Source organism: Lytechinus variegatus, chromosome 2 (assembly GCF_018143015.1).
Source record: "Lytechinus variegatus isolate NC3 chromosome 2, Lvar_3.0, whole genome shotgun sequence".
In the NCBI taxonomy this organism is placed as follows: domain Eukaryota; kingdom Metazoa; phylum Echinodermata; class Echinoidea; order Temnopleuroida; family Toxopneustidae; genus Lytechinus; species Lytechinus variegatus.
The window spans coordinates 50329051-50350475 of NC_054741.1; the positions used below are offsets into that span (position 1 = coordinate 50329051).

Below are 21425 nucleotides of genomic sequence, written 5' to 3' on the forward strand. Positions count from 1 at the left end.
CCATGCATTTAAAATCATTAAAGTTTAAAACATTCATTACTCGATTTATGTGTTTCCTTTTTTTATGGCTGGGAAGCACTTTTAGATGACCCCTTCAAAATCTTCTTTTTTCTTTACATATTTTCTGGGGAAAATGTGACCATAACTAGGAAATGATGATTATAAAATTCCAGGAAATATTCATTTGTAAATAATCGTGAACTGATTAAAGGGATGGTCCGGGCTGAAAATATTTATGTCTTAATACATAGAGTAGAATTCACTGAGCAAAATGCCGAAAATTTCATCAAAATTGGATAACAAATAATAAAGTTATTGACGTTTAACATTTAGCAATATTTTGTGAAAACAGTGAGTCGTCATGAATATTCATTAGGTGGGCTGACGATGTCACATCTCCACTTTCTGTTTTCTTATGTTATTACATAAAATCATATTTTTTTCATTATTTCATACTTGTGTGAATAATATGTCTCCCTTATAATGAAATAAGTTGCAGCAATAAATATCTAATGCACTAAATCGGATGTCAATCCAATTTTTCTAGTTCTTGGAGGAAAAAATTTGAATAAACCTATTTTCATATAATAAAATACAAAAGGACAAGTGGGGATGTGACATCATCAGCCCACCTAATAAATATTCATGACGATTGTTTTCACAAAATATTGCTAAACATTTAAATTTAATAAATTTGTTATTTGTTATCCGATTTTGATGAAATTTTCAACATTTTGCTCAGTGAATTCTACTCTATTTATTAAGCTATAAATACTTTCAGCCCGGACCATACCTTTAACAAACTACCGCAGTTCATAATGTACATTATGTAACATTATTAGAAGAAAACAATTACATTCCAATAGCGGATATGGTTGTCGGTACACCGTGTGGAGTTTTCGAAAAAGTGGATAGAGGAAGAAGTGAAATTGATAGGGGAGGAAGTGAACAGTTGATAGCCGAGTAATTTTTTGTTTAAATGCGCGTAGTCCTGAAAAAGACAGTAAACCAGAAAAGGTAAAGTGGATTGAGTATTTGATAGATAAGTACTCCTACTCTGCACTCCATTCACCGACTCAATCTAGCATCTTCTCATTTATCCAATAATCCAATTACTCAAGCCTCTTCAACTCTTTAACCTTTTCTGTTTTAGAGTCATTTTCAGATTCCATATGTTGCGTTCACGCGCGTTAGTGATATCGGGTCCGGTCTGAGCGTTTCTGGGCGACCGCGCGTTTGTTAGCCGACACAACCAGCATTGCATTGGTGAACCACTTTCAATTTGCCATTCGGTTTTTGTCTGATTTATGTATTCATTAAAAGGTTAAACGTTATCACACTGTAATAAGATGGAAAAGGGGCTTCTCAAAGGTATATTTCTTAGAGGGACATGTTCGTCAAAAGACGCGAGGCTTACTATGATTATGTGATTGCCCCGTCAGGGGCGAAATTTTTTCATTTTTGACAATGGAAATGACAATTTTTAGGCAGAAAAGTGCCTTCATCGTTTACTTTTGTCCTTGAATATTTTATCATTTTTTTCTTTAGGGGGCACATTGGGGGGGCAAAATCTCGTTTTGCCCCCCAAAATTTTATTTGGGGGGGCAAGTGCCCCCCCTGCCCCCCCGCTTCCGGCGCCCTTGTATGTGTGTGTGTGAGGGAGGGTGAGGGTGTGTGTGTGTGTAAATTTCTCATATTCAAATATTCGAATTGAAAGTATGGCATGTTCTAACTGGTGGCTTATAAAGTACATTTCAAGAAACTAATCATTTAACGAAAGCATTTCGTTTCTACATACAATTTCCATGTACACACAAACAACTTTTACAGGCAAAGTGACACACCTATCTGACCTCCTTATGATTGATATAAGTCAAATTACTAGACAAAAGTTTAGGAAATTACATATTCAGTTTGTCTTTGTGGGCCCCATAACACGTTTTTATATGAAATGACACAAATCATTTGTGATGAACATAGGTGTGTCATTGTGATATTTGTGTGTCATGTCACACATAAGGTGCCATACGACACACATGGTTGAATACATCATTCGACTCACATATGTCTATTGACTCATTTTAATGAGTCATTAAACTCACTTTTGTCCTAGCTAGGGACAAGTTAATGAGTCATTTGACCTGGAAAAGTTTTGTTTAGTTTAACCAATATTAATGTGTGTCTATTTTAAATGTTCTTACTCTTGGTATTTTTCTGAATGTGCAGATTGACACGTTCTGCGACATAAAAGCAGATGATGAGGGGAGGAGGCACAATAAAATGGCTCCTAATCTACAAAATCGGAACTGCGACGGACAGAGCGTTTGGGAAGTAATTAGGAAATCGGATGATTGGAAAGAGTATGGAAACCGTCCTCCATTGCCAGAGGATACAGAGACTTCACCAAACTTTATTGTGGTTCAACCAGGAGGAATTCTTAGGGTTGTACTGGTCTTAGATACCAGTGGGTCTATGGCTGTAAGTCAAGTATTCCAAAGTTGTTATTATCTTCAACATCATCATCATTCATTCATTTGTTCAATATCACCATATTCACGTAATACATGTATAGAAAACAAATAACTGACCGCTAGGTCTCCAAACTAAAAAAAAGTTAGCGCGAAGAAAATCGTCAAAATACCGATAAAATAAAATAATCAAGTCTTCCTATGGAGTTTTAAGAGCACATATCGCTAATTTACCGAAGTAGTAAAGACTCGGTGCGATGTAGTCAAAATCAAGTTTCTAGCCCATTATAATCAACTTCTGTTTATCCCCTGATCCCGATCTGTCTTAGAAATTTCATTCTTGCCCTGTATTCTACAATTTCTGAATTTCAAACTTTGTGACCCATTTCAAATATACGTCATCCATTTACTGCCTCCTGTGCTGATCTGTTTGACTTTCTAAGGGACGCACCATTAGATATCGAGGGGCTGCAAGTTTTTGCCCCCCGAAAAGACTTGACTTGCTATACAGTCATGCAAAAGAAACAAACTTGGTCCGTATCTGAAAGGTGAAAAAAATGCATCAACCCAAACTACCAGCCCCCCCCCCCCCAACCTGGGTATCTAATCTTGCTCCCTAATTAGAGCATTTCCACAATCACTACGCAGAGAATCTTTTTTTCAAAAGCCCTTCAATGACAAAACAACTTTATTTGTCGAAGATCGGTGACTCAAAACAGCAGTGTCGTTCTGGACTCTGAACTAACGACATATTTTGCAATTTTTCGTCCGGTCCCGAATCTTCGGACGATCTACTCTCCCGTCCACCAACTTTCGACAAAAACCTCTCAGCTGTCCATTGTGATTTGACTTGCATTTAAAAAGGGATCGGTGTGTTGTAGAAAGCGTCCGCCTAGTGATTGCGAAAATAGTTATGCTCATTTCTTTGATTTTCTAAATAGGGAGAGCGTTTTGAGAAGATGATCAAAGGGGCTAAAAACTTCATCAACAGTATAGTACCTGACAATAGTTACGTGGGCATTGTCGAGTTCAATTTCAAATCCGAAGTGGATTCGAATATGACTAAACTCACCAATGCTACATCGAGGGATGAAATGAACTCTCGACTCCCAACTTTAGCTAATGGTGCTACGTGTATTGGATGTGGTATTCTAGGAGGCATCGAGGTATGTTAGTGCATTCTTCTTTATATCAATTATCATTAAAGGGCAAGTCTATCTCATCAAAAAGTGGGTTTGAATAAAAATGAGAACATTATACGAGAAAAAGGTTGAAAAATGTTCATTTATGTTCATCATAAAGCAGTCATATGCACAACACGAGTGATATGCCAATGAGAGAGTCGTTGATGTAAAACACTCATTAGTTTTTTTTTTGTATTTCAATATATGAAATAATGAACTTTAATTTTTTTTACAGATTTTACAATATCATTGCATTTTCACTGAATCACATTAGGTTTCAACAATGGCCATTCCGCGCGCTCAACGAGAAATGCCAAAGAAACATCGAGTAGGTGACATCATGTCGACTAGGATCACTATCATCATAGCGCGTAGTATAGAAAAGTAAGCGCTCAATTATTACACCGGCTTTCGCTCGAGCTGCAATATCAAGAAATGGTTTCTGCTGGGACCTCACGAGTAAAACATTTCCCATAGACTCGTTTGTAAAAATGGTACCGTTAAAAGAAATCATAAAAAATAAAGTTAAAACTAGAGGGTTGAATGCTTACTAGCAGTGGTTAGGATATATATTTCAGACATGCCATATCTGACCAGAATAGGGTACCTTAGACAGCTCATTTAAAAAATAAATCGGCATTTATGAAGACATCAAATTCATCACCTGAAACAGTAAAGTAGCCCTATCTTCCGCTAGCCAAAAAATAGTTCAAAAGTCATCAATGTCTCGTCCTAATTTGGGCAAAGTTCATAATCAATGTTAGGTGGTCAATCATATTCATACACTTTTTTCAATCAAGGATTGGGTCGAATGAATATCTTTTGCCTTCCTGTTGTAATCAACACATGGCTCCTGCTTCATACCCAGTGGCGTAGCTACGGGGGGGCTGGGGGGCACGTGCCCCCCCCCCAGGTCCCCCCCCCCCTGAAAAAATTGGCAGAGCAAAAAAAAAGGAGAAAGAAGAAAAGAAAAAGGGAAAAGAAGAAGAAAAAAGGTGGAAAATAAGAGAAGGAAGACGAGGGAATGAAATAATGTGAGGGGAAGACTTGCAAAAAGAAACTTTCATGTAACTGTAAAAAAAATTTGCTTGTGCTTCGCGCCAGAATTGCCGTTTCGATGAGATTCATATCTTGCTCAATAGGCTGATATGGAGCAAGTTTTGAAGTCAATATACAAAACATATTTTAGCTCGAACATCGACATTTACAAATTTAAGTGCTCTGTAAAATGTCTGTTTTATGGTCTGCATATCAGCTTTTTAAGCTCACGCTGCGTGGTCACATTGTTTGATTTGCCAAGTTCCTATTGTCTACGTGTATTCCATAATGTTCCATTAAAAAGGTATTCAGAATGGCAAGATTCTAGGTCTAAATCTAAAACATGCACGATAGCCTGCATGCTCTATTCAAAGTGTACTTGAATTATCCAGTCTCACATCAGAATATCAATAATTGTCTGCTCACGCTTCACGATCGCATTATTAATAATACCCAATTAACTATATCCTATTTATGATTTACAAAATTTACGCTTTTAGGACTTTTAGGTCTTTTCTTCCTCTCGCGCTTCGCGCTCGCATCGATTGTTTAGTTATACATACCTATCCCATTTATTAATACAAAAAGTGCTTGGAATGACCATATTTTTAGGTAGGAATGTCAAAAAATTTTGCTCGCGCTTCGCGCTCGCATTATTGAAATATATCTATCATTTTCGTGAGTAACTGTAAGCAATCTTTAACAGGTCCTTTTTCGATAATGCTAGAACAGTTAATAAAAATTTCTGCTCGCGCATGGCGTTCGCAGTAACCATCTAGTTACATACGAATCTTGTTCAGGATCACACATAACATTGCCCAGGATATTAAATTTTCAGGAAAAAACACATGAAAGTAAAAAAAAAATCGCTCGCGCTTCGCGCTCGATAAGGCTTATGAGATTATTTCATGCTTATGTTGTTTTATAAGAATAAAACTAAGAAGTGACTGATAGGGGAAAATAATAGGTGAAGACAATTTCGGCCCCGTTCCCTATTGGCGAAAGTCGGATCCGCCCTTGTAACACATACACACCGGAAAAAATGGTACCCCCTGAAAAAGCAAGGACCCCCAGTGCCCCCCAGGAAAAAAATCCTAGCTACGCCACTGTGCATACCAGGGTTGATGGCAGCACAATGTTGCTGAAATTCTTTTTGGTTAGAAAATATGAGGGATATACAGTACAAATCCATCTAACCACGACACATTTTTCTCACTAGTGCGATTTACAAGTATAGGCCTATACTCTTGTTTGTGATCATGGAGACAAAAATATAGCTTTTAAATCTGAATTATACTTTAAAGGTTGCCCAATACAATGGAATGGATTCCCGGGGCACCTATCTCATACTCCTCAGCGACGGAGAGGAAAATGAGGAACCCCTCATAGCTGACACCCTGGATGACATCAAGAATTCAAGTGTTATTATACACACAATCGCCTTCTTTGAAGCCGATACTCAGATGGAGGAGTTGGCCCAGATGACAGGCGGTACATCGTATACCTGTCCTGATGGAGGCAGTGCACAGTGTGTCATCTCTGCTTTTGTGTCAATAATAGCCACAAGGCCTCAAAGTATTCCTGATTCTGCACCAATACAGGTTAGGAAATTTAATTAACAGAGGGAATCAGTCATTTTTTTTCTATTTTTTTAAATCGTTCAAGATTTACGAAAATACCATGGAAAAACTTTTACAAGTATTTCCATGAGGAAACTTCCTTTCGGTTACACTGTTTGGGCCACTAAAACAATAATTTAGAGCCTCAGAATGATCAGCTTAGTCCATGCAATTTATTGCCCTCTTAACAAAGTAAATGGGATTTAATAGCTCTCTATATTTGATCGGGTCAAAAGCTAGAGGATGCCATCTTTCCTGCAGGATGTAGATGATTCCATACGTTTCTTGTGAAGGTGCTGAACAAGCCAGATTTATGACGATGAACGAGTACGGGAACCAGTACGGACTTGAACGACGAATTACAATGTTATCAAATATAGTCCGGTCTTCGGTGAGTGAGAGACTTATAGACTAGGAGCAAAACTATGTCACGGCTTTGCTTTTCGGTTTTATTAGTATCTCAATATTTATGTTTTCACTATGCTATTAAGATTAATGTTTTGTTATTAATTAGAGTTTAAAAAATGTCTCCGATCTTCATACGTTACAGGTTGGGAGTAAAACAGTCAAAGTAGATCCCGGTTCGACTGAGCTCACCACGATCATGATAGATGCTTCTCTAGGATTGGATACTATCATGACATTCACATGGTCGGCTAACTCCATCATAACCATTTCAGTGACAGGGCCAGACGGAACAAGTATAGACGGTAGCGATCCAGAATATAATCTCGATATAAGTTCGAAAATTATCACCATCTCCATCGATGTGGCAGAGGTATATTACAATTCTGACTAAAAACATAATTGTTAATATGCCATTTATGTGATAAATGCTGCATTTTGAAATTCAAAATGGCCGCCATATGTCCTATATTTATCATGCACAATGCTAATGGAGAAATTAATTTTCACACGAATAAGAAACATAAAATGCATGTAATTGTGAACTACGAGTAAAATATTGTCTGACAACATGCTTCATTTCTTTTGTCATGCATGAGATAAATGCTGTATTATGAAATTCAAAATGGCCCCTACAGTGCGTCCCAGAAAAAAACGAAACCGAGATTTAGCGATGATTTATCATAACTTAATCATAAATAAAATAGACAAATGACCTATCAATGTAAAGCTTAGAATCTCCTCTTTCATCTGGTATTACTTAGATTATTCCTCATTCACGCATGAGTGAGCAGAAACAATTTGAAAAAAGGATGCCAAAAACTCATTTTGTGAAAATTAATTTTCCCTATTCATATTGTACATAATAGAGTATACAAGGGCCTATAGCGGCCATTTTGAATATCAGGAAAATAAACATTTTGTCAAAAATTATTTTTTCAGAGAGTATTTTACTCCTGCCATGCAATTTCATGTATTTCATAGAAAATGTGCGGACAATTTTATGATTTTCATGGGTAATTTGCTAATTTTTGTGGCCATATTGGATTTTTCCAATTTGCAAAAAATGCTCAAGGTTACACGAGTGGCGTCATTCAGATTCGCAATCAGCACCCTCGAATTGACAAGAAACCATCGAAAAAAATATTGTATATATATATATATATATATATACAAAAAAACAAGGTAAAGCCTCTTCTATCCTGGACTATGTATTTCACCTTCGATTACTGTATTGAAATCGTTACAAAACATACGATTTTTAAAGCTTATCATGAATTAAAGATATATTATGTGTTGTGACCTGTTTGTCGAATTCTTCCAGCCTGGTGAATGGATCATTGTAATCTTTAACAACCATAATCTCGTGGAAGAAGTGAGTGTGGATGTGAATTCCAAGCAACGCTCTAAGGATGTCTATCCTCCTGTTGTTAGCAGCTTCTTAGGAGCAAAGGTGGGTTCAGTCTTAATTCTTCAGTGTACTATTATACGAGGGGTGACTGAAAAGTTTTGAGCCTTACATAAAAATGATCGAAATTGGGCCATAAAAATCTTTAACATTTCTTAATCCTACCTATTAAATTTCTTGCAGTATCTAGTCTTATGTTGCATGTTCCTAGAATGTCTGTATCAGGTGTCCAATGAAAAAAATGGACAAACCTGCGTATCGAGCTGTCAAGTTTCAGCAGATGAAAGGCATGACCCCAGCTCAGAGTTGGCACTCGATCTTTGAGGGTAACCCATCCAATTTCTTGGAACAATTTGTGACTGTGGATGGGACTTAGGTTCAACGCTATTAGCCTAAGACCAAAGAGCGTCAAAATAATGGAAGCATCCAATTCAAATTCAACTTTAATTCCACAGTGAAAATATGGATATATAATAAAAAAATATTGACATTAAGAGAGATATTTTACATGTGGAGCACAACTACTTGTATTAATTGGCCCAATACTGATAACAATAAATCATATTAATACATGAAAAACGTACAATAGCAAATAATCATAATCAAAAACACAATTACATGTCACCAACCCCCAAAATGCCATCTCAAGTTTATTTATTTATCTTTAATAGACAATAGACTATGATAAATAAGAGTAAGTATCGCTGACCAAGAAATTTGGTGGGTAGGATTTTTAAAAAATGTAAAAGGTTTTATTGCTAAATCTTTATTCTTTCTAAGTCAAGCTCAGAACTTTTCAGCTGCCCCTCGCTTATGCCTTTATCTGGTTAACTGATGAGTTTCTTTATTTCCAACCGTGGTTTTCACTCTCCTTGAAAATTAGTTCTTTCTCCCCCCCCCCTTTATAATGAATAAGGAATAGAACATTTCCATCTACCTCCCCTTGTCGGGTGCATGACAATATTGATAAATTTCTTTCAGAAAAAAAGCTTGATATAATCAATTTGCCTTGTCTTTGTCAATGTGTTTGTATTTCCACCACCTTTCGAAATTCACATGTATTTCCTTGTTTGGCAAAATTAATCTTTCATTAATACTTTTTCATATCCATTGGGCTACAAATGTAGGCCTATTCCTAATGATATATATATTGGAGCATATAAGTCTAATTTAATCATCTTAATGTTAATGGAAATGATTTTTGGACAAATCTCAATGAGTTTTTGTATATCGGTAATGTCATTTTGATTATAACGGTAAACAGATGGAAATCCTGAATTGTGCTTCCGGCACCAACACCAGCACAAAACTTGAAATCACACATCTTTATCTACATCTTCTTCAAATGGTCAATTGTAATACCTCTCAATCTCGAAAATGTTATTTTCCCTTGTCTAGATTTCATTCCTTTTATGGCAAATGCACAGTGCATGGAGACAGGCAGATACATGCAGTATAAGAGCAACTGTAGTAGATCATTATACTCTTTCTATTAACGGTTACGTGTGCACATCATTCCATTTCATTTCATAATTTTATTCGATTTTATTTCAAATGCCAGACATGAAGTGATAAATGAAGATAATGATTTGTTTTACTTGTCACAGTCAATCATCATTTTTTGTTCACTGTCTTCATTCTCATACAATTAGTTCAATGAAATACAAATTGAAAATAATTGAATGTTAGTTAAACGTTCATTATAATGATTATTATAGCATTTAATTGACAATAGTAATGTACCTTAACCTTTCTTTATTGATATCATCAGGAATATGATTATAAAAATTGAAATAGAAAAATTAATTCATCATTCATGCAGCTTCGATTTCAGATCAACCCAAATCAAACATCGGTCTATCTTTTCCATGGTATATACAGTCTGGTATAACTTACAAGTTTTCTTCAAAATCACGTAATGTTCTAAATGCCAGAAAGGAGACTCTTTATCTCTCAACACATATGACTCTCGTTTCTCTTAGATAGTAAACTACACGTCATTTCCCCTGGTAGAAGTCTATGCATATGTCCATACCAACTACCAACCCGTGATCGATGCGACGGTGATTGCTACAGTGGAGAGCACGTTAACGGGCAATGAGACAGTCATCCCACTCCAAGACAACGGAGTGGGTTAGTACTATACGCAAGCGATAATTATGCGAAATACCTGTATCATGATTTCAGTGAAGATATCTGAATTCACTTTAGGTTAAGTTCTTTGCACATAGGTTAGCCTTCAGAAACGATCGGTGAATCAGTGTATAATCAAGAAAAACTGGAGAAAATTACATTTATGGGAACTTGGAGTATCCTATACATGTATAAGTCTTGTCTGTTCGTAGGAGAAAGAGAGAGGGGGATCGAGAGAAAGGAGGGGATGGTAAAAATGGTAAATGGAGATAATAATTGGCTAGAAGTAAAAAGGGAAGCAAAGAAAGAAAAAAGAAAGCAAAGTGTGGAGCGTTGTGGCCCAGTGGATTAGTCTTCGGACTTTGAAACAGAGGTCGTGGGTTCGAATCCCAGCCATGGCGTAATTTCCTTCAGCAAGAAAATAATCCACATTGTGCTGCACTCGACCCAGGTGAGGTGAATGGGAACCCGGAGGGAATTATTCCTTGAATGCTTTAGCGCCTATTTGGCCGCTCAGCTACAGCGGGGGTAATAATTTTGATATTACCACGTATATTTCAGTTTGCCATGAGCACATAATCAATGTGGATTGGCGCTTTAGAAATGGACTCTATATTATTATTATTATTTTAAAGAAATGAAAAAAAGAAAGAAAAAAAGAAAGAAAGAAAGAAAGAAAGAAAGAAAGAAAAAAAAGAAAAAGATGATAGATAGATAGATGAAAAAAAGGATGGATGGATAGATAGAGATAGATAAATTAGACAGATAATGGATGCATAAATAAAATAAGCAAGCCTAACAAACGTCAGCCAAATGTAATTCAGCTCTCATTTATCATTATTTCAGGAGCTGATTTGATCACTGGTGACGGCATTTATTCGGCTTATTTCCTGGACTTCTCTTCGAATGGGCGATATGGCGTTAAGGTAGATGTAAACGGAATAACAACCTCTTCATCCAATAGTAAGTTTTACCATCAACCTAATGTTTAAAAGGTACACAGTGGTTTCAATGCTTATTGGAAACACTCAGTTCCTAGAATATGCTACAGTTAACTTCTTCATTGGTCATGATCTTAGATGTAAAAATTTTACTTCCAAATTTTCATCTGTATCTTTTTGATCGTTATAGAAAAGTTAAACTGTTACTTTTATCTATACCATGTAAATTGTGTAAGATCTGTTTTTGGATTGTAGTTAAAAAAAGACATTTGTATTTTTTCAAAACCCATCGTCTATGATCTATGACATTTTTCTTTTAATTCTTGATCCAGATACTTTATTGAGATCCAAGAGAGCCGCGGGGACACCAACCACTCCACGAACCCCTCAAGGGTTCCAACTTACCACTACGGCTGGTGTCTTCCAAGTCGAGAACTACTCCCCGGATCTGAACGTTGACATCTTGGCACCAGCTAAGATCACTGACTTTAGCAGTGTTGAGAGAACTTACGATGAGAATAGAAATGTCACATTGACATGGATGGCTGTAGGGGATGATTTGGACCAAGGAACAGGTAAAACAAGTTAAATAGACAACTACCGTGGTTTTTTTTTTCATTTGGGTGACTTAGGGGGTGTGTGGCTGTATGTGGGTGTGTGTATAACCGAGTTTTCAGTGGTTATGAACGTTAGGACCGACCTTTAATGCCACCATTTGAAAGACCTAACTTTCTTATTTAACATCCGGGTTTTGATGAAATTTTCAGAGTTATGCTCGTTTGATTTTCTCTTTTCTTTGGTGTGGACTTGTCCTTTAATAATGAAGAAATGACTACAGCAATGTCACTATCAATTAATTTGCTACTTTTGTATGGAGATCTGACCCCCACCTCAAGATAGATAAAAGATAAAAACGTGATTTTCTCATTCCTTGTCTGATCACATTCACAGCCCTTACTGAAATACTGCACTTTTTACCTTGCTTTGTTTTCAGTAATATATTTTTTTATCATGCTTTACTCTGTTGTATAATCGTCTCCTTCGTCTTCATATCCATGTTGCGTGATTGTCATATTATTTCGTTCTGCTCGCATTTCGACATTTAATTATGATCTTTCTTTTTATTTATTCATTACTCTCCCACTCTAATCCAGCTGCCTCGTACGAACTCCGTTTCTCCGATAACTTTACCGAAATCCGTACCAATTTCACCGTTGCTCCTGCCATTCCCGATACAGACCTCATAGATGGTAACCTCTCTCAAGTCGCTTCTTCTGGAAATCTTGAATCAATCTCTTTTCTTCTGCCGGGTGAAGACTCGGACGCTATCTTTTATTTCATGATAAGAGCCTGGGATGAGGCTGGCAACGCGGGTCCTTTATCGAATATAGTATCCGTCTCAAGGCGCCGTCTACCTCCGACCACCTTACCGACTACCGACCTTTCATCAGAAGCAGCATCTTCACCTTCATCCACTGGAATCTTGACATCAAAACAGATATCCACGCAGTCACCCGGAAACCCCGAAGAACCGTTTCCTTTATGGGCTATTATATGTATTATATTTTCCGTCTTCGGAATCATTCTTTTAATCACCATTCCCATTATCATCCGCGTGGTATGTTGTAGGCCGAAATCAAAGAGGGTAACTGGGCCTCATAATGATCACATGAATCCTATGTACGATGGACCGTAAAACACGAGTACAATGTAGCAAGAAGTCAAAGGGGGATAACTTCGTGCAGGCTGCACTCTAGCAATTGTTCATCATCCAATGTTTTCCCATGTACAACAATCAGTTAATGATAATAATATGAACATTTGTAATGCGCCGGTATCCATCATAAAAAGATGCTCATGGTGTAATAAAGAAAAAAAGAAAAGGAAAAAGAAAAAGAAAGGAAGGAAGAAAGAAAACCTACTAAAAATAGGGGTAGAATAACAATTACCTAAAAGCTTGCGTGAATAACCAGGTTTTAAGAGAATTTTTGAAAGTGGTAAGACAAGAAAAATTGAATCAGTAGAAGTTTTAACTGGAATAGAACTGAATAATTTGGCAAGGTTGTTACCGATTTGACCAAAGTGGTCTATGCATGTACCAGTTTCTCCAACTGCACCAACTGCATCGAATCACTGAAACATACTGGTACTATATAGAAATGTCTATAAAACAATGTATACCAGTCTCTGGTATCAACTATTACTCTATGAATCCATTTGATCAAACTGGTCAATAATATTTGTCGAGTATATTCAGGGAAAGTTCACCCAGACGAAAATTTTGTTGTAAAAAATAACAAGAAAAACTTAACAAGTGGAGCGGATCTGGCAGTCTCCGCTTAAAGCTGCATTACGCGATTAAATATAGCAGCAGCACTGATTATATAATAATCTTTCACAAAAACACCGTTCATATGATAGTAACATATTATGTTCATTGACCCCAAATGACATTTGACCTTGATCACTGTGACCTAGGAAAATAAGTGATACTTAATTACACCTTCAACGTTTCATGAACTATATCCATAAACTTTCAAAGTTATGGCACTTCAACAAATACCCTCATTATGGCCAAAGTTCATTGACCTTAAATGACCTTTTTAGCTTGGTCATATGATATGAAACACAAGCAAGGTATTTACTGATACTTGATTACACTTATGTCCAAGTTTCATGAACTAGATCCACATACTGTACTTTCAAAGTTTTGACACGTCAAAAACTTAACCTTGGTTAAGATTTCTTATTGATTCCCCCAACATAATCTAAGTTCATTGATTCAAATGACATTTGACCATGGTCATGTGACCTGAAATTCACAAAGGATGTTTAGTGACACTTGATTACTTTTCTTTTATGTCCACGTTTCATGAACTAGATCTTTAAACTTTCTAAGTAATGATTACATTTCAAAACCTTAAACTTAGATTAAGATGTTGATTTCACCCAACATGGTCTAAGTTCATTGACCCTAAATGGCCTTTGAACTTAGTCATGTGACCTGAAACTCAGATAGGATGTATAGTAATCATACATGATTACCCTCATGTCCTAGTTTCATGAATTACATTCGGTCCATATACTTTTTATTTTAGTTATGATGACATTTCATAAACGTAAACATTTTGTGGCGACCAGGAAGATGGTGGCGATCCTTGCCGCTTCAGAAAAGATCAAGGTACGAGGGAGAAGATTGTAAAGATCAAGCAACGATCAACCACGCTTTTTCGATTTTTGATGATCGCAGCGGAATCGCCATCTAGTAACATGGGGCCAGGTTAAGATTTCAATGTTGACGACGTCACCGCAGTCTTAAAAGAGACGTCTATGCGAGACAGAAATACTGGTGAAGGTTTGACGAATATCCATTTAAGGTGTAAAAAAATATTTGAATTTTAACTGTTTGGTTTGTGACGTCATATCCGAGCATTTTTAGGTAATATAAAATACATAAATTCTATTTTTATTGAATCATGATGACCAAAAAATTTCCTCTTTCAGGAGCGGGTTTGAAATTAATTTGTTGGTATACAAAAGTTAAAATAAAAACCATTTTCAATTTTCTGAGATAATGACATTTCATTGATATTCTTAATTCACACGATACATTGGAAGCTTCTCGCGTAATTATGACGTTACAAATAAAGTAATAAAATTCTAATAACTTTTTTTATTCGATGGATTTTCCTCAAACCTTCACCAGCATTTTCTAAAATTATTTTTCTGCTATTTTTACAATAAGCTTTTTGTCAACGTGAACCTCCCCTTTTTTACTTGAAATTCCTGGTATAAAAAAAGCAAAAGGATAATTTTTACACCATATGGGTTTACAGGTCAAAATTGGCCGGTGTAACTTGTTGATTTAACAACTGGGTCAAACTCCTTGTGATATCATTCTCAATCATCACTCCAGTGACACCCCTCTTCCCACTTCTTGAAACCATGTTCAGGGACCCCCCACCCAAAAAAAAAAAAAAAAATGAATAAATAAAAAATTAAAATAAAAAAAAAAAAAAAAAAATAAACAAATGAATAAATAATAATAATAAATAAATTAATTAAAAAACCAAAAAAATAAGATGAAATAACACATACTTGTCTATTTCCTCGAGCCCCCACCCCCTCGTTCCGCCACTGGCTGGAGCACCAGTAATAATTTGGGGTTACGTATAAACGCAAGTCCCATTTGTTTTGATGAGAGCACCAGAAATAATTTGGGGTTACGTGCAAACATAAGTCTCATCTGTTTTGATGAGAGGACCAACATCACACAATATGGCGTTACATAGTGCAGTACACAGATTATCTCCAGATGTCATCAGAGAAGCGGATTATTTTTTTCAATGAAACTTGCAAGCAAGATAGCGAAGTAACCGAGTATATTATAGTGGCATTTTTGCATTTGAATTCTACTTATTTATCGGATAAACTAAATGAATGCCAATTTTGTTTTAAATTAACCAAGATTCGAAAAAGGGTTTTATTTCATCATTAGAAATCACCTTTGAGTATTCCCCTGTAAATGTCTAGATTAACTTAATATTTTAATCAAGATTCACTGCACACTTGCAGCAATTGCCTTTACCCCCTCCCTCCATAATATTGCCCTATTCAGTGCATTCATCCTCAACCCTTCCCCCCTACTTTCCTAGTCAGTGTTAAGATGCCCATATTTTGAATTACAAAAATGCCGCAATTCCTCCCTTTTCGTTCCTATCCACACTCCCGTCCACACTCCAAATTGGGTGATTCCATACGTGTCGTACGGGACATTTAGAGAACATTTGACCGTTTTTTACAAGAAAAAACTAAAAATATTCCAGTTACTATAGATGATCATCAAGTACTACCAGAGTGTTAGAAAAACCAATACTTAACATGACTTGAATTCACATCCTGTATAATACAGATTTAAATAGTAATGTGTCGTACGAACGCAGAAAAAGTGGCTTTTTTAGAAACCTCAAGTTTGTACTCAAAAGTCTGTGAGTTGGGCAGATAAATTTCATAGAAACTGAACTCAAATTGGCATTCAATTACCCAAGAACAAACACATCTATAAAAGAAAGCAAAATAAACATTCATGAATACATAAAGCAGATTATAATTTTCGAGAACATTGTGGCGTACGGGACATTCAAAATGTGTCGTACGGGGCATCTCTAAATTGAAGCCAAACTTTCTTACTTTATGTCTCTTTGACTTCTTCAGTAACATTATTTGGCTGATGATAATGATAATCCTATCAAACTAAGACATTCACTACGTTAGAAACCGCTATTAGCTGAATATTTCTGTCAATATATCATAAACAAAATAATGTGTCGTACGGGACACTTGTGTGTTGTACAGGCACTTGCGTGTTGTGCTGGGCAGCCTGAATTTAAAAAAATGAACTTTTTATCAATCAGAAGAAGCATTGCCCCTAAATTCTTCCTTTTTTATGAAAAATCTTTTAATAAGTAGTCATTCAGGACAATATAATTAAGTAACCTCAATATATACAATCGGGAGCAATATGTTATCATTTTTTCATGATAGGAAATGTACAAGTGTTCACAGCATTTTGTACGAGCTGAAAAACTTGAGGTTTTGTGTGAAGTTATATTTTAGTGAATTAATTGATGATTTCCAAACACTATTTAAACAATGAATGAATGAAACTTTGTGTAAATTACGGGGCTGAAAAAACAGGGCTGCCCCTATTATGGATGATGAAAATGTTGTAGATATTATTTGGAATATTCAATGATATATTATTCGATTGACCTACAATATTTTCAATCTTCTCGTGCTTTGCAAATAATTGTTTCAGGCGGTGTTTGTATTGTTCCATTGTTCCCCCAATTAAAACATTATCTGTCTTAACTTTTGGTTAAAACTCATAATTTTCATAAAATTTAGGTATCATAGTAACATATTACACTACTTATGACTTATTGAAAGCATGTTGAAATTTATGATATTTTTGAAGTTCTAGTGTGGAATCGCCCAATTGCATGAAATTAAAACAAAAACAGATCGAATGTTGGACATTTCGAACACACAGTCAATGTGGATTTATCTTAAATTTGTGCAACTTTGAGTGCTACAAGCAAATATGATTTATTTGTATTCGAATGTTATAGGAAACATTAATGTGATGCATTCATTCATGACTCCGATGTCTGTCGTTTAGGAGGACATGTTAAACACGTCAAATCGATTTTTCCATATAATATGATTTTCATAAAAACATTTTTTGTCCACTCTTAGCAAATAAATGCAATTGAGCTCGGATGTTGATAAATAAGATGCATGCTTTGCGTACTTTTTTTCAAATACAACCGATTAAACGCCAAAGTTAAAATTTTGTATTTAAACAAAATTTGGAACAAGGATTTACTTTGTAAAGAAAAAAAAAACACTCTCGCGGTTCCTCCTTGTAAAATATAAATATGTTATCAGTTTCTTCCCATTGTTTTGTAGCATCCTTATCGGAACCGATTTAAACGCCAGAAGTGAAATGTAGTTTTTTCAAAAGCAAGATTCGGGACAAGGATTTCCTTTAAGATAAGCATCACTTTTATGTATTATTCTTGCAAATGTTTAATTTTGCCGCAGTGTTTTAACCAAGATACATATATTTTTTTTACAAGTATTATCATGACTAAGTATCTGTAAAAGAAAGATTCAGAGCAAAGATTTCATTTGATATTAGGAAATTATGTCACTTTCTGAGTATTATCCTTGTTCATGTCAAGTTTTACCGCAATATTTTAACCAATGTTTAGTTTTGCCGCATTGTTTTAACCAAGATACATGAATTCTTACGAGTATTATCATGACCAAAGTTAAAATGAAGTATTTAAAAAATCAAAGCAAAGATGTCATTTGATATTAGGAAATAATATAACTTTTTTTAGTTTAATCCTTGTTCATGTCAAGTTTTACCGCAATATTTTAACCAAGATGCAACAAATATTTTTACAAGTATTATCAATATCAGATGAATGGTGTTGTAGCAAAAATGTTGTTCATACATTTATTATGGTGAACGGTAATCGCTTATGCTATACAATGTTGACATTAACATTATGTACGTGTTTGTATATAACCAGAATCCAGAACCAAGATATTTTAGTCTGAATGGCTGTATTGCTTACGTCTGATCCTATTTGTATGAGTATATTTCTACACTGTTAGAAAAATAAAAGAAGTTCCTGCAGCAGAGTCTCGAGAACACCTGTAATCTTACCGAATTGCGAATAATCATTCATTCTGTAAATTTCATAAAACAAGAATTTTTCTGCAATTTAACAGAACAGGTCTGTTTAAAAAGGGGAAAAGGGGTTTTATTCAAGGAAATTTGTAAGATTCCATACATCAAATACCAATTTCCTGTAAGATTACGCAATTCGGTAAGATTACAGGTGTTCTCGAGACTCTGCTGCAGGAACTTCTTTTATTTTTTCTAACAGTGTAGTAATTAAGGTCTTATGTTATGATTATATTAAAGTTTTGTATCAGACATTAAGCAGAAGGATATTCTATGTAATTAAGATGTGCAACATATACATGTATTCATCGTGTTATTAAATTTTGACAACGGTTAAGTCTACCCCAAAGAAGTAAATTTTCAATAAAAAGAGAAAAATCACACAATTATAAATACAAAATCTACCCCCAAAAAAAAAAAAATAATAATAATTTTCAATTAAAAAAGAGAATATCTAACAATCTTAACACTGATGATTTTATCTTTATCGATATCGGATTTAAATAAGAAAGTTGCGACGTAAGAAAATTTCTTATTTTTTTTTGTTTGATGAAGATCCCCACCCCCTTTTTTGTTCAATCAAATTTTGTTTGGGTGGACTTTCTCTTGATATATTCACATCGACACTCGCTCGTTTCCTTGTATCCAAGATTCCTTGTATCGTCTACATCAGATTCATTTGGCAGAAAATTCATCAAGCATTAGATTATATTTGATTTGATTAATTGTTTCCGTTTCACATTCCACAAAAACATACAGCTTAAACATATGAGAAGATGATGACAAAAAATACATATTTTTAGTGTTTTACAAAAAAATACAATATCGTGATATATTATTATCAATTTGTGAAATAAAAATTATGAACAAAAATTTGTAAAGAGTTCCATCTTATTGGTAATGTAACTTCTAATAAGAGGAATTTCAATCTTTTCTCAAATACCACTGGGTGTTACTAACAAGGTAAAATTAAAATTGTGGAACATAAAAATCTGTATCTTCTTTTACTAAAATTATTTTAAAAACAGCTTTGTGTTTTTACTTGTAATGATACATCCTGTTCTTACTAATAGAGAGTACATGGTTAAACAATTGCCTATCGCCCTGGATATAGAAAGACACATTTGAATCAGAGGTGTAAATAACTGACCATTCAGACATTAAATGTTTTAAAACATATAATTTGATTGATTTCTATATCCATTTATTCAGTCAATCTTGTTGTGGTGGTAATCTTGGCCTTGAGGGAGGATTCCTGAATACTCGAAATGAAATAATGCAAACTTATTAATCTTGCTAATCCATAAAATAAACACAGATATAGGTTATCATTAAAGTCCGTTTCATACTGTTATAAGCTTTATTAAAACATTTTTTTCTTTGAAGCCTTATTTGTTTGTTTCATTCTTTGTATAGTGTTTCTTTTGCGTGTGTGTGTGGGGGGTGTTCAGATGGGGGGCCTCTTCTTGCCCCCCCCCCTCCAAAAAAAAAAATCACGACCAGGAAAAAGAAAATAAAAAAAGAGAAATATGATATTATTTTCTGAATATTATGTCAAAATCTATCACAAAATAGGATTTTTTATATCAAAATGTTAAATTTTTTGCTTGCTCGCTGGCAACTTAAAAAACAAACAATTTTGGCCTGTTATTTTGAATAATTCAATATCTTGCCCCCTCCAATTTTTTTCGCTCATCCCCGGTGGATCATCGATGGGAAGGCAGTGTTTCCACAGATCCAAAACAAATTTTCCGAAACTCATGGTGTTTCCTTGAATTTTCAAGTTTTCTTTTTAACAAATATTGGACAATAATACATCGAGCCTAAACTTGGTCCAAGTTACCAAAATCAAGGAATTAAACATTTTTTGTTCACGCACTTTCTTAAAATAGGAACAAATTATGAAATGCCAGCGCGCTTTGCTCTCTGGCAACATAAAATAATAAATTTGAGTAACTTACAGGGGCGGATCCAACTTTCTCCAATAGGGGAACTCGAAAAAAAATCACCCATATTTCTCCCGATCAGCCGTTCAAAGTAGAATTTTGTTTCGTTCTTCGAAGGGGTAGTCCTAACAGTCATAGCTTAATTAATGTTATAAAACAACAGAAATATGCAATGATCTCATATGCCCCCCATAAATAGTGCGAGCGCGAAGCACGAGCTCTTTTTATTTGGAAATTTCATGTAGTTTGTCGTAAAAATTGAACATTCTGGGCAATATTTGTGATCCAGAACAAGCGCGAGCTAAAAGTTTTTTTTAGATCAAATAATCCAAAATTATGTATATGCACTTAGTTTTTAAATAATAAGGTAAGAATGCATACTGATCAATATTTATGAAATAGTATATTTTATGATGAAAAGAAACTGACCCTAAAGTTATTTTCCCGCAATTTCACCGAATGGCTTTCCACAGAAATATACCCGTAATTGAGTGTATCATCCAAATTCCCTTCAGCCCTATTCTGACCAAAGATGTAGACTCTTTCTTCACGAATTCCTTTTTTAAAAAAGTAATGAAATAATTCCTTTTAGTTGTAAATCCTACAATCAATTCATGGAAATTTTATAGCTGCAACAGGCAAGAGGTTAAGTAAAGATAACACACCAATCTTTTGGGCACTTGCTTGATATACGATAGATAAATTTGTCATCCATAATATGAAGAGCTCAGTTGCAAAAGGGGTTAGGTCAATTTTCCATCAAATTTGATTTTTAGGTCTTAATGTACAGATTTTAGAAGCTCTATAAGATGATACCAAAGAAAAGTTGAAATTCCCATTAAAAGTGAACAAAAATGGTAAAGAGAATAACTTTTTTATTCAAAAGAGATTGGATTCATTTCAGTTTGCCAGCAAAAGAGGTTAGTCCACAATGATAATTCAAAAAAAATATATATAGAAAAAAATAGAAGACGGGTAAATTTCTTTTATACCAAATTTTATGTTCACATGATAGGGTAGCA

The 21425-nt window shown here is 35.0% G+C and overlaps 1 protein-coding gene across 1 annotated transcript in view; it reads left to right on the forward strand.

The window, feature by feature from the left end:
- Positions 1 to 13670, forward strand: part of LOC121406849 (calcium-activated chloride channel regulator 4A-like) — a 35701-nt gene extending 22031 nt beyond the window's left edge. The window contains exons 2-10 of the mRNA XM_041597720.1: positions 2227 to 2478; positions 3410 to 3634; positions 5995 to 6291; positions 6860 to 7087; positions 8039 to 8167; positions 10105 to 10255; positions 11102 to 11218; positions 11529 to 11771; positions 12351 to 13670. Coding sequence (XP_041453654.1) covers positions 2227 to 2478; positions 3410 to 3634; positions 5995 to 6291; positions 6860 to 7087; positions 8039 to 8167; positions 10105 to 10255; positions 11102 to 11218; positions 11529 to 11771; positions 12351 to 12892 — 2184 coding nt within the window. The 3' untranslated portion in view covers positions 12893 to 13670. The remainder of the gene's footprint in view (positions 1 to 2226; positions 2479 to 3409; positions 3635 to 5994; positions 6292 to 6859; positions 7088 to 8038; positions 8168 to 10104; positions 10256 to 11101; positions 11219 to 11528; positions 11772 to 12350) is intronic.
- Positions 13671 to 21425: the final 7755 nt, after the last annotated feature.